Source organism: Anastrepha obliqua, chromosome 2 (assembly GCF_027943255.1).
Source record: "Anastrepha obliqua isolate idAnaObli1 chromosome 2, idAnaObli1_1.0, whole genome shotgun sequence".
NCBI lineage: Eukaryota > Metazoa > Arthropoda > Insecta > Diptera > Tephritidae > Anastrepha > Anastrepha obliqua.
In genome coordinates, this window is record NC_072893.1 from 111,101,256 (window position 1) to 111,115,325 (window position 14,070).

The following is a 14,070-nucleotide window of genomic DNA, read 5'->3' on the forward strand; positions in this document are numbered from 1 at the left end:
ATCGTATTTTTTGAGCATTTCCTTCGACCAATCGACACGAGCCTTTTTTTGAGCGATTGACAAATTGTGTGGGATCCAAGGCGAACAAATTTTTTTGACAGTCAAATGTTTATGCAATATTGAATGTATGCTGGTCCCACTAATGCCTAAGATTGTCTCAATCTCACGATAGGTCACATGACGATCTTGCAATATCAGTTCGTCAGTTCGCGCACAGCATCAATGGTTTTCGGAACAACAACTCATTTTGGACGACCTTCACGAAATTCGTCTTGGAGTGAACTACGACCACGATTGAATTCACCATACCATCGATAAACACTGGTCCTTGATGGAACTTCATCGCCAAAAAATTAATTAAGTTCATCCATGCAATGTTGCTGAGTTAATCCACGTCGAAAGTTGTAAAAAATAATCGCACGAAAATGTTCACGATTTAATTCCATTTTTGGACCGAGATGAATCTTTTAAGTTACTGTAAACAACACAAATAGCGCTGGTATTTCAAAACGTTCTGAGTACGTAAAAGCCAAAAAATGTCAAACTTTGCGATACAGCTGTCGGTTGCCAGATTGCAACACCAGGGTTGCCAATTCCCGAAATATAAAAGGCACCCCTTCTCCCTCATGGAGGGATCTACAGTTTTAAGTCGACTCGGAAGGGCAAATGGTTTTTATGAGTATCCTTTTTTCTTGGCAGAAATGCACTCGGAGGTTTGCTAATGTCTGCCGAGTGGCGAAGGAGAAGAAGATACTATAAGTAAATGTAATAATAAAAATAGAGCGCGTAAATCTTCGCCAAGTCCTTGAACCGAGCTTTTATATTGATCAAATGTAAGTAAAATTATATTTAAGAAGCAATAAACTGACTCGCACTGAATTTCTGAAAGCAGACGGCAGTCTATGAACAGCCATACAAAAATGTGCCTCGCTAAATTTTATTTTTTCCTCTAATACCTGCCCAAATACCTCAGCTTATGCTAGTATTTATAGCTCTTTATTGTTTGTTGTCTACATCATTTCCTGGCATGCATTATTCTAGGATTAGGTCTTAGAAATAGCGAAACATTTAATATTCTTAAATAGTAACAATTGTCGTGCCAACTAAGGCGTGTACGTGTGCGTGTTTGGGTGGTCTATGAGACAGGAATGTGTGTTTCCACATGAATTCCTGTTAACACACAGCTATAGTACTACACACACGCATACTCACATACACATATTTTGCTATACAGCGTGAGAAGGCAGCAGCGCCTGAAAGTCGACGAAGAGCCAACCGCAGTGCCTAAGACACATTGATAAAGGCTCAAATATTCTGCGGAGGCTATGAATTGGGCTGGTCTATTTAAAAATTCACAAAGCATTCAATGGTGAACGGATGCACGAGCACACTTTGATTACTCAATGGGGCTAACGTTGATGACGCAACTGCCAGCGCCAACGCCAACGCTACTCAAAGCACAAGACAGCCACGCACATCAGGTGGAACGTGTGCCGCAAAAGCGGAAAAATAGCGTAGCGAGTAAAAAGAAAATATAGTTTGCGAGCGTGTAACAGCTTTCGTGGAGCAGTCAGGCAAAAGAATTCTAAAACACAAACGCCGTCATTCTCTTTTCGCTGCTTTAGCTCATCAATACGAATTGGTATGCACCTCACATGCCACTTGGACGCAAATGTCTACTTTTCGGCGTAGGCAAGCATGCTGCGCCTTGAAGAGTGCAACACGCGCTACTCAAGTATGAATTTGTGTGCTCGAGGAAGCATAGCGGAAAGCTATCGAAAAAGGTTCGTAAATGCCAACATGAAAATGACAGCATTAAAGTTTAATTTTAAGTAAAACAAAGGATGGACCCACGACAAGCAAGGCGATTTTGTTTGTCCATGCTATGAAAGAAAGAAAAAAAATATATAAAAAAAGTAAAAAATATTTCCTACTCAATATGCCAAACATGTGCGCTGCATAATAGTTGTATATGTGAAAGCGACGCGCCCACACGTTCATTCGCAGTATCGAGTAACTAAAGCTTATAAGCCTTTACATGTGCGATTGGATAAGCATGAAAAAGAGTGCACTGTCATTGCCATATAAACATGAAAAATTACAATGAATAATAGTTGACATAGAAAAGACTACGTGTGCGCTTGGCATGCTTTTAGGCGCAACCGCACACAAACACACACACACAAATAAACGCCAGCTCTTGCATGTGACGTGTGCATTGAAGCGATCGCATAAAATCCAAATAAAAAGGGCCTTCTCGCATTAATGTGCTACGTGTTTGATTTCGCACACACACACGCGTATATACTCTTATATGTGTGTGGGTATGCAAACATGACCAATGCCGGCCCCCAATGCCTCTTATTAGATGTTAGTTTCGAAACTATTTCCACTGTGCTGCACTTTATTGGTTTAACATAACTGCTTGCTTGCCTGATTTTGCTTGCTTGCTTGCTGTTGTTGCCTCTGACGCGTGCCTTTGGACTGAATGCAGCTTAAGCACCTATAAATATGCAATGAATGTTGTTCAAAAAGTCGTTAATACGCCCCAAGAGAATAGTGATGGGGGTGTGAGTGTGTGTAATAAAAGTGTGTGTGTGAAAAGAGAGTGTGTGTGTTTGAAATAGGTGTGTGTGTGTGAAATAAGACTGTGTCTGTGTGTTTGTTCCCATGTGGCGTCAATAGAAACGCTTGCAAATTTACTTTATATGTTGTTAGCTAGATAGTGTGTAGGTATATTTGTGCGCCTATAAGCATACTTCATTGTGTTTGTGTGGCATTGCAACAACATAAACTGCATAGGGCAGCTTTTTGTTGTAGGGTTTAGGCGACTGCTCAACCAAGGGTGTGTACTGTTTGTGACATACAAAGGCAAAAGTTATTTTTAAATTTTTAATTCGCCTATTAAATCCGTTGAGTGGATAATCGTTGGTGGGTGTGTGAGACAGTGGGATTGGAAAAAATCGATTTTCATGTATATAGCGCTTGAAGAAAATGAGAAAATTGGTTTTAAGTTACTTGTGCGGAATTTCGAGCAAATAACTAAAATACGCCACTCGAGGTTGGAAGGGGAAAGAAATATAGGATATAAAGAACTTTTAATGACTAAATATGCACAGGGGTCGTTTGAAAAGCTAGAAAAGATAGAAACATGGCACTACTGGCGCATATCGACGCTACGTTTAGTTAGTAGCATCTCGTGGAGGAGCATACGTTTCAGTCCGATCGCTCCGTCTCTTTTCGTTTGGCATTCGTTTGAATCGAGGAAGTGGAGTGATTTTTCTTTCTCTATCCCGACAACGTACCAGCTCACGCCTCAGCAGTTGTGGTCGCGAAATTAATGGGTATAGGGTTTCAACTCGTTTCACATCACACCTCATTCTCTAAACTTGGCTTCCTCGGATCCCTCGGACTAATGGAAATCGGGCTCCAACTCGTTCCACATCCCACCTCATTATCTAGATTTGGCTGCCTCGGATCCCTCGAACCAATGGTAATAGGTTTCCAACTTGTTTCATATACAGATTTGGCTTCCTCTTTCCAGACTTGGCTCCCTCTTTCCAGACTTGGCTCCCTCGGATCCCTCGGACTATTGTTTGTTCCCCAATTTGAAGAAATAACTGGCACTCGAAAGGGTCGAAGTTATCTTACGTTTTGCTGTGTGTGGAAGTATAAGGTGTACAAAAATGTTGATGACTTTTCCGAGCGCGGCTTGAAACGAGTTACGACAAAAAAGCAGGATAAAGTGCGTCCAACTCTTTAAGCGGGAGCCTTCTTTGCGACTACGTCAAGCACGATCAGTTCTTGCTAAAAAGGGAATAGATGTGAGTATCAAAACCATAGTGCTTATGGTTTCAGGAATGTTTCCAACCACAATCAGTGAGATTATGGAAGGAGCTCTGGTTTTACTCAGCAATTGGGCCACGGACTGTGGTTTAAGCGTAAACCCGAGAAAAACTGAACTGATGCTATTCACCAAGAAAACCAAGGTGCCAAACTTTAATCTCCCAAAACTAAACGGCGTCAGCCTCACGCTAACCAAACAGGCCAAATACCTAGGGGTTATCCTGGACCCCAAACTCAGCTGGAAGTCCAACGTAGAATACAGGGTAAAGAAAGCGAACATAGCACTTTACACATGTAAGAGAATGTTGGGAAAGAAATGGGGTCTCCAACCAAAATTATCCAACTGGTCCTACACAGCCATTGTAAGGCCAATACTAACATATGCGGCACTAGTTTGGTGGCCTGCAACAGAAAGGAAATACAACAAAACTAAGCTGAACAAGATACAAAGAACAGCGTGTATCCTAACTACAGGAGCGCTTAGCACCAGTCCTACTGAAGCGCTCAATGTACTAACACATCTATTGCCATTAGATTTACACATTAAAGCAATAGCTACTTGCAGCGCGGTGAGACTTAGAGACATAGGAAGCTGGACAACAAGGCCGTATGGTCACAGCAAGATCCTCTTACAGGGACCCCCGGTGCTCAAAAACGGATCAGACTACACAGTCCCCGACCTAAACTTCAAGAAAGGCTTTACGGTACGCTTCCCACCGAGAGCCGAGTGGAGCAAAGGAGAGGTGATTGGAAGACACGATGTCGAAATCTATACAGATGGTTCTAAGATGAACTGTGGTGTGGGAGCTGGCTTCCATTCGGAGCCACTCAACCTATCCCAATCAATTCGTCTTCCTGATTATGCCACCGTGTTCCAGGCAGAACTTTTAGCGATCAGAGAAGCATGCAAATCCCTAGAACTCTACAAGGTAGTTGGTGCAAGAGTAGCTATCTTCTCAGACAGTCAAGCAGCTATTAAGGCCTTAGACTCCAACTACATTTCATCCAAATTGGTCCTACAGTGTAGAGAGGAGCTGAAACTGCTCAGCCATTGGCTCGAAATTACCCTGATATGGGTTCCCGGTCATAGGAACATACAAGGCAATGAGATAGCGGATGAGCTAGCAAGAAAGGGCTCAACACTAGACATAACAGAGGCGGTGGCAGTTTCCACCCCACTGAACACACTAAAAGCATCTATTGCTTCACACTATCATGCTTTAGCCGAAAGAAGATGGAAGCAAATACCTACATGTATTACAACAAAAAACACATGGCCGTCATATAAAATCCAAAGGACGAATGACCTGTTAGGATGCTCTCGGCCAAACATTTCACGGATCACTGCAACCCTTACAGGACATTGGAAAGTAGGGGATCATGCAGCTAGACTCAATCTACCCTTCAATCCTATCTGCAGAAGCTGTCAAGCGGAAGGGGCGAAGGAAAGTCTGTTCCACTATTTATGTGAATGTCCGGGACTAGCCAGGGCACGACTCCGATCCTTCGGTAAGCCTTTCCTACAGCAAATTGAGGAGATCTCAGTCATCGAGATAAAGGATTTGCTCCTATTCTTGGACCTCACTAAATGGATCTGACTTGGAAAAAAAAAAAAAAAAAAAAAAAAAAAAATCATCATCATTTCACGAGATAGTGGTATTAAAACGGTGCTGGTCACTAATTAGGAGCATTTCAGCTAAGAAATGTTCAACCACCTCAACAACAACAACAACAACATCAAAACCATCGAACGTCGACTGAAAGAGGCGAACATATGTATCCTACCTTCCCACATCATCAAAACCACTGCTCTAACAAAACAAGAATGGCGTCACTGTATAAGACTGGCCTTCCCAGTCCCCAGACGTCAACGCTATTGAAAATGTGTCTTGCCGGAAGGCCAGTCCATGATTTAAAGCAACTCGTGCATCAAGTTCGCAAAATCTAGTCCTGTTTGTCGACGTGCTATGCAGAAAAGCTGGTTCAAAGCATGAAGAAGACGCCAGGCTATACTCGACAACGATGAAGATTGCACGGCTTATTGAGTAATTGCGACTCGTAGTTTTGTACATACTTTTATTAAAAAAAAATGTTAAATATATATCTTTTATACTTTATGAATACTCTTGGTTTCTTTTTTCTGATACAGACTGTAGTTTGGCGACCTAACAAAATTAGTGATATGCGTGAACTGATATTTTCAGATAGTCATATGAACTTAAATCAGACTTAGGCATGCTTGGTCATTTATTCCACTCAAATACATTTGTTTGTGATTGAACATTTGACCGTCTAATTCTTTGTAATTTGACTAGTACTCAAAAATGATCGCATCGATTGTTTCGAAAGCGTGCGAAAGTGTATTGATCTCCATGGCCAATGTTTTGAAAAACAATAAAGCCGCCTATTCCAAAAATTGCTAATGCTTGAATGCACTTTAAATAAATAAATTATTATTTAGCTTACCCAAATTTCCAAAACTATTCATACCATAAACGGATTTTGATAGTTCGACACATACCTGAAACGAAAAAGAAATGTATACAGTTAAATATTACAATTTTCAAATTGAGTTGAAAAAATTTTTCAATAAAAAGTTTGGCAAAAAGTAAGTTGAATTTATTTGTCAAACTTCGCGGGGTTAAAATTTCGCTCTAGTTATTTTTTTCATGAGTTGGCAGCACTGTTAATAACATCTGGGCCAACTTTCATGTGAATGTCATTATCAGTAATATATTTACGCTTGTGTTTACCAAACGACCAAGAGTCCATTTTTCGATTTTTACAATGTCTGGTTTGATTGAGCAGAGAAGTGCCATCAAATTTTGTTTGCGGAATGAAATTTCGGCTGCGGAAACGTTTAGCATGTTGCAGAAGGCATTTGTTGATTCGACCACGTCGCAGAAAAATGTTTATAAGTGGTACAAAGACTTCAAAGAGGGTCGAGAACGTGTTGATGACTTGGAGCGCTCCGGACGACCATCGACGTCAACAGATGACCAACACGTCAATAAAGTGAAGGAGTTAGTGCTCAAAAATCGTCGGTTGAATGTTAAAGACCTTACTGATATGATCGGAATATCAGAAGGATCTGTGAAAACCATTTTGAAAGACCATTTGGGCCTGCGAAAAGTCAAATCTCGTTTGGTACCGAAAACTCTCAATTTCTTGGAAAAAAGTCGTCGCATTGATGTGTGAGAAACAATGCTTTCAGCCTATCAGGACAAGCTCAAATGCAGCACTACGGGAGATTAGACTTGGATTTATGCTTACGACCCTGAAACAACCGACCAATCAAACGAATATCGTGCTAAAGGCGAGGCCAGACCGAAAAGAGCACGTCAAAGTCGTTCAAAAATAAAGATCATGATGACAGTTTTTTTCAATTTTCGTGGTGTGGTGCACTATGCAGAATTATGGGCCAACAACTCTTGGTTTTTGCATCACGATAATGCACCGTCTCACACTGCACTCGATCTTCGTGACCATTTCGCCAAAAAATCCACGCATATCGTTCCGCAACCACAGTATTCGCCTGATTTGGCTCCATGTGACTTCTGGCTATTCCCAAAACTCAAGAGACCACTCCGGGGAACGCGTTTCGAGTCGATTGAGTAGATAAAAGCTGAATCGAAGAAGGTGCTGATGGCTATACCGGAAATGGACTATTTGGCATGTTTCGGGGATTGAAAAAATCGTTGGCATAAGTGTATTTTGTCGAGAGGGGATTATTTTGAAGGGGATGAAATTGATTTACAAGAATAAATAAAGGTTTTTCATTTTACAACCAAATTCACCTTACTTTTTGCCCACGGGTATAAAAAATAATATTTTTTTGATATATTTTGGCTGAAGCCATAAAATATAATAGTTTTTACAATTGTGGTGGAAAAATCGCTACCTTTTGTTGTGAGGCATATTAAGGTCTGGTTTTAAGCATCCTATTTTTAAGTCAGCAGATGTTACTTTAAGCGAGTAAAAGTTTTTCTACAGTTTGTTAGATAGCATACATTTTTTTAATTAATATAGTATATATTCTACACTTGTCAGGCAATTTTCCAAAATAACCAAATATTAATTCTTGTGCTGCCCCCCAAATTAATCAAAGGGATTAAATTAATTTGTATTCCATTAACTTTCATTCAGCCATAAAATATTTGCAGCTGAATAAATGAAAACACTTGTTTAACAATATATATACATACATACATATGTGCGCAGTCACCTCCTTTCACCTTTCGTCAGTAAGTTAACAAATTTCAAGCGCAACCAAGTGAATAAATCAATAAATTCAAAATACTTCCACAGACTATGAGTACAAGTGAATGGTGAAAGTGAGGTCCCCGTACACTAAGTGAATTGACACAAATCCTAATACACGCGGCATAGCCATAGCCGACTGACTGACAGATAGCAGGCGCTGAGAGTGCTGGTCCGTGCCTGTGCTGCCATGGCGGCTAACAAGTGCCTGGCGCTTGCCAATCGAACGTGGCCCACAATCGTAGGCAAATAAATAAGTAAATGTATGTACGAGCATATTTACATAGCCGCCAGGCAACCGATGAGTCCACCAGAGGCACGCCAACTCAAGCCAAGCGAGTGAGTCAATGTTATCTGGTTGGAAGAAAACACTTGGAGAAAATAGCTATTGACTTTTCGCCTACTGCTGCGGGTATACAAATGCAAAAATCATGTCTATGTAGGGGTGTGTGTATACAAGTATACGTATGTGTGGATATTTGTTTAGAGAAGTTTTCCGCCAGCGGCATACAAAGTAGGCGAAATATATTGTTTGCAAAAGAATCACTAAAATACGCTTGCGAAAAAAGTAGTGGAGGCATATAAAATGTTTCTGCTGACCTAGTAATCTATAGTCAGCGGCTGAGTGACAGCGGCGTCGAACAGCAAAAAGCAAAAAAAAAAAACAAAAAACAAATTAATACAATGTTATTTAGTGTATATGTATGGGTATATAAATATGTATGTGTACATATGAAAAACGACTCAATTGCAAATCAATGTCGAGCTTAACGAGGCCAACAAATGGAACAACAATAAAATGGTTTTAAAGAAAATCAGAGAAAAGCGTTACGGGAAATAAAAAAAGAAATTACAGTAAATAAGAATAACGGCATTTAAAAAATATTCAGCTGCAAATGCCCGTAACAATAAAAAGAGTGAATTGTGTTGACTTATTTTGGCGCCTTAAAGTATATGGCGAAGGTTAGAGGTAAAATAAGATAGAAAAATAAATGAAATAAAGTTGAATAAAATCGAGTAAAATAAACTAAAGTAAAGTAAGAAATAAATAAAGAAAGAAAAAAATGAAAAATTAAATAAAAAAGTAAAATTAACAAAAAAATAAAAAATAAAATGTAATATTGTAGAAAAAATAAAAACTCAGTGGAATTAAATAAAATCAAATGAAATAAAGTAAAATAAAATATAATAAAATTAAGCAAACTGAGAGTGTTTCATTTTCTTTATTTATTCAATCTTTCGTTTTTAAGAAACTAACAATAAGTTTACAAATCTTATATGGTATATAGTATGATCTGAATGTGATGGAAGCGAATGAATGGAGGGAGCCAGAAAGGACGGGTTTTCAGTCTCCTTTAAAGCTTCCGTTGTCCCTCATGTCAATTGAGTAAAATCTTTTGTTTTTTTTCGAGTGTCATAGATGTGGATGGAAGGAGTCGAAAAGGACGATCATCCATATTCCAATTTTTCATTGCTGAAAGCCGGGAAGGCCTACTTTCTAGTCTTTCTAAAAGCTTCCGTTGTCCCTCACGGCGATTGTGAGCAACAAAATTTTGTGCTGAAATTGGATAAAGGGAGCCGGAAAGGCCCAGATTCCAGTGTCACTTAAATCTTCTGTTATCTCTCATATCGCTTGTGCAAAATTTTTTTTTGGGTATGATAGGTGGATGGAAGAAGCCGCAAAGAACAAGTTTCTAGTCTCCGATTTTTCGTAGCTGGGAGTTGGAAGGGCCTCATTTCTTGTTTCCCTTAAATCTTCCGTTGTCTCTCTCGACGATTGTGTGGGAATTTTTTTGCTCCCTTGAAATTTCTTCTATCTCTCATAACGATGAGGCCGAAATGACCGAGATTCCGTTGCCTTTGTGGACAGTCCCTCGTGCGAGATGAGATAAATAAGGGGGTGTATACTTGGTGCGCGACTACCATTCGGAATACACAGAGAGAACGTCGGTTCGAATCTCGGTGAAAGCACCAAAATTAAGAAAAACATTTTTCTAATAGCGGTCGCCCCTCGGCAGGCAATGGCAAACCTCCGAGTGTATTTCTGCCATGAAAAAGCTCCTCACAAAAATATCTGCCGTTCGGAGTCGGCTTGAAACTGTAGTCCCCTCCATTTGTGGAACAACATCAAGACGTACGCCACAAATAGGAGGAGGAGCTCGGCCAAACACCCAAAAAGGGTGTACGCACCAATTATATATATATATATATACTTGAAGACGCATTTTTTCTCAATTGTGTGTGACTTTCATTTAGAAGTAGATTTCGGGCTAGTTTATTGAGACGGCCTTCTAGCTTTTATGGATATTTTCTGCTCAACCGTACTACTTCATCGGGTGTCTTTGAGAAAACTTAGGGTCCTTCTCCTAGCAAAATCCTATGGATCTACACAGATATGTTAAGATCTATTATCACCTATGCACCAGTGGTCTGGATGAGTAGACCGTCTCTCGCGTGAGAGTCGAGACTACAACGCACTGTGCCTATCTGTTGCAACGGAGCTTTTCACGACTACTTCAGGCCCGGCATTAGATGCTCTGATTAGTCTATCACCACTTGATGTTTTCTTCCAAGAAGAGGCCTTGGAGACCATCTTTAGGCTTAAACACAATGGGAATTGGTACGGCTCCTGTCCAGCATTGGACAACAGAGAAGTCATGGACTTCCATTCAACGATTCTCTCCATATCGCTTGACTCCATGCGTACTTGAAAAGAGATACAATATGGCGCTGTCAGAGGCTCAATTGTGGTCAAACTCTGAAAATGAGTTCGGCGAACACTGTTTCCGCATTTTCACGGACGGTTTCAGGACCCAGTGTGGTTTCGGCTCTGGTGTCTACATGGAATCCAACAAGTACACAATTACACTTTGCTCTTGGAATATACGTATCGTGGTGTAAACTGTTCGAGAAGCAACTTCTGAGCTTTCTTCTGAGCTAAATCTGCTGTAGTCTCATCAATGTTCTGCTGGGCGATAAAACGGCTTTTCCTATGTGTGACCATTGCTGCCCTAACACCTTTATGCGTTAGTTCAGGAAATGTACATAACTGCCTATCGATTTTATTATCGTTCTTTAAGCAAGTATTGGTTTTTTTGTGCGTACAAATGTATTTCTTAAACTGAAGCCAGTTTATAAGACTGGGATTAGGGAACTGATTACGCGCAAGGCCTACCTTCCATGGTTGTAATAGACCGAGAATGATTGGAGCACAATTCTAGGGATGAAGATGATGTTACAATCTTGCGAGCAATCTCCTTTATAACAAGGCACTACGAAAGGGTGGTGATGTGCAACTTAATAGCAGATAATAGGTCTATCGATAAGTTCGTGCGTAACTTAATCGATAAGTTCGGGCGTAACTTGATTATTATTCCATATTATTATTAATAGGAAGTGATGCTTCTTACCTCTCACAATCAATCCTTGCTTTTCTTTGATGTTGGTGGCTGTCAACCTTTACTCGACACTAGGTAGGCCATCACCGCATGGAAAATCCCAGTGGAGGGTAAGGGAACAAATAAAGCAAGGTGAATACCGTAGGGAGATGGACTATACGAAAACCTCTTACGCAATACTAAATGTCGCGAAACCGCAACAACAGCCTCCGATTGATTATTGAACCCAACATGCAGACCAAAGCAAAAGTTTATAGAAGCAGGGATCAATCAGGGTCCAAAACCAAACAGATCAGGCATTTTCTGGCGCTCAGATGGTCAATCCTGTAGATGTGGGCTGTCCTGTACAGCATCAAGTTTTGAATTTAGTATACAACTCAGAAGGTTTCTCCCTCTAGGTGTGACTAGTCTAGAATCTCAGTAGTGGTGTTTGGGAATGAAGTCATCTGCAGCCGTATACCTTGGCCAAAGGTTGGCAAAAAAATCTTTGAACTGTTGTTCGGTGGGTTGTACACAGCTGCGATAGTTATCGTACCGGAAGGTTTTTGCACTTGAATAATAGTAGACTGAAGGTGTTCTTTTCTAAACTCCTTTAAAGTACAGTGCTTTAGACGGTTTTTTATTAAGATTGATGGGGCACCACAAGCCATAATTCTAGAATGCTCGGTGTCATAGAAAAGATATTACGGAATTCTACAATAATTTTTTCACTTATGTGTGGTAAGCCAAAAATTATTTAATTTTGTTGCACGGTGTAATAGGCCATGGATGTGCTTCACTGTTTTGTCACGTCCCGATTTGTTTGTAACAAACTACTGTTATTTAAAGAAAGTTGCCGTATCCAAATGCATGTTGGACTAAATAAAAAATTAAGAGTCCAGTTCTCCTTCTCTTGCAGAACATTTTTGCAGAAAGTATGATAAAAAATTTAAGTAAAGCGAAATTCAGTTAAAATTTTATTTAAACTCATACCATCACAACGCTTTTATCTCTCAACAGCGCGCCAGCGGCTATCAAGCGAAACTTTTCATTCGCGACACGACTTGCAAAGTTTTGTGGCATGACTCCTACGTTGGCTAGGAAAAGCAGAAGGTTAGTTAGTGACAGCAAGCCGTCCAGCTGGCCAGCCAGCTACAGTCTCGGCCTTTCGCTCGGATTGTGCAAACTTGGTGAGCGCATTTTGTATGCAATGTCCACAAGCCATCCGCGCTTGCTCGCCAGCCAACCAGTTGAAAGCCGCCTTAGCGGTGCTTAGTGTACATTTTTTAACAGATGCATGCACAGTGTTGCACTTTAATGGATTGTAGTTTTGGCAGCGGTAGTTACGTGCTAGCCGCCAGCTATGCATGCACTGGATATTATACTACAGTTTGGGCTACACTGAAATTGAAAGTTTTCAGCTGGCACGTTATGCACGCAAGCCGAGTAGATTAGTGTGTAGGTATGCTATGTATATATATATGTATGTATGTATGTATGTATGTATGTATGTATGTATGTGTGCAAGTAGAGCAACAAAAGCACAGTTGCTGCTACTCGCCTAACTTTTCCACTTACACACCCTCTCTATGTTACCACTCGCTTGCCTCACTATTGTTCACAGCTTTACAATGCCTTTGCCACTGCCGCTGGCTTTTTGGAAGGATTGCGCCAAGTACTAAGCCAAGTTGTGAAGTAAAACTGAATTTTATGAATGAGTATTTGCAATTGTTGAACAACCGCTTGCTGCCTTGCTGCTTGCCGCTAGTCGTTTTCAGCTCACTGCTTGCCACTTGCCCCAATCATGCGCCTTTGGCGCCCTAATCCATTGGTATGTTGACTTTTGGGAGCAAAATTTTTGTTCGACGAAAAAATCTATAACGCATATTGTTGCATTGTTGTTATGCAGTGCATAATTATTTAGTTCAGTAGTAATTTTTGTGTTGCAGCAAATTTAGCTTTAAAGTTTTCCCAACTTTACAATGAAACGTTACAATACATTCGGTATGAATTCCAAAACAAAAACAAAGAACCCTGGGGCTTGGCGAGTATTTTAATTACTGAGCTGTGCGGAATATGCGTAGATTTTTGTTTTTGTTGTACAGATGCGAGAAAATGAAGTAAATTAAAAGATAAGCTGAACAAGAAACTAATTAAGCTGAAATTTTGGATTAAAACATGAAATTACTCGAAAAGAATGAACAAAAAAATCAGCACATTGCAAAGAAGTGAGAAGGAAAAATCACTAAGAGTAGCGGATAATTATTTAACATTAAAAAAAAAGTGCGTGGGTTCGAATCTCCGTGCATGAAAAAGCAAAATGATAAATAACGTTTTTTGTTTTCGAATAGCGGTCGCCTTTGGCAGGTGTGTTTCTGCCATGAAAAAGCTCCTCATAAAAACCATCTGCCGTTCAGAATCGGCTTAAAATTGTAGGTCTCTCCATTTGTGGAACAACATCAAAACATACGACACAAATAGGAGTGGGAGCTCGGCCAAACACCTATCAGAAGTGTACGCGCTAATTATTTATTTTATTTTTTTTTAACTTTAAAGTCAAATTTTCTCTTTTCAGTGGCAGTGAGCC

General features: G+C 40.2%; 1 protein-coding gene across 5 annotated transcripts in view; it reads right to left on the reverse strand.

Moving 5' to 3' along the window:
* LOC129239527 (fasciclin-2) overlaps positions 1-6,361 on the reverse strand; it is a 158,277-nt gene extending 151,916 nt beyond the window's left edge. For all 5 annotated transcript variants that reach the window (XM_054875068.1, XM_054875069.1, XM_054875070.1 and 2 more), the window contains exon 1: positions 6,313-6,361. In XM_054875068.1, the coding sequence (XP_054731043.1) occupies positions 6,313-6,334 (22 nt within the window). In that variant the 5' untranslated portion in view covers positions 6,335-6,361. The remainder of the gene's footprint in view (positions 1-6,312) is intronic.
* Positions 6,362-14,070: the final 7,709 nt, after the last annotated feature.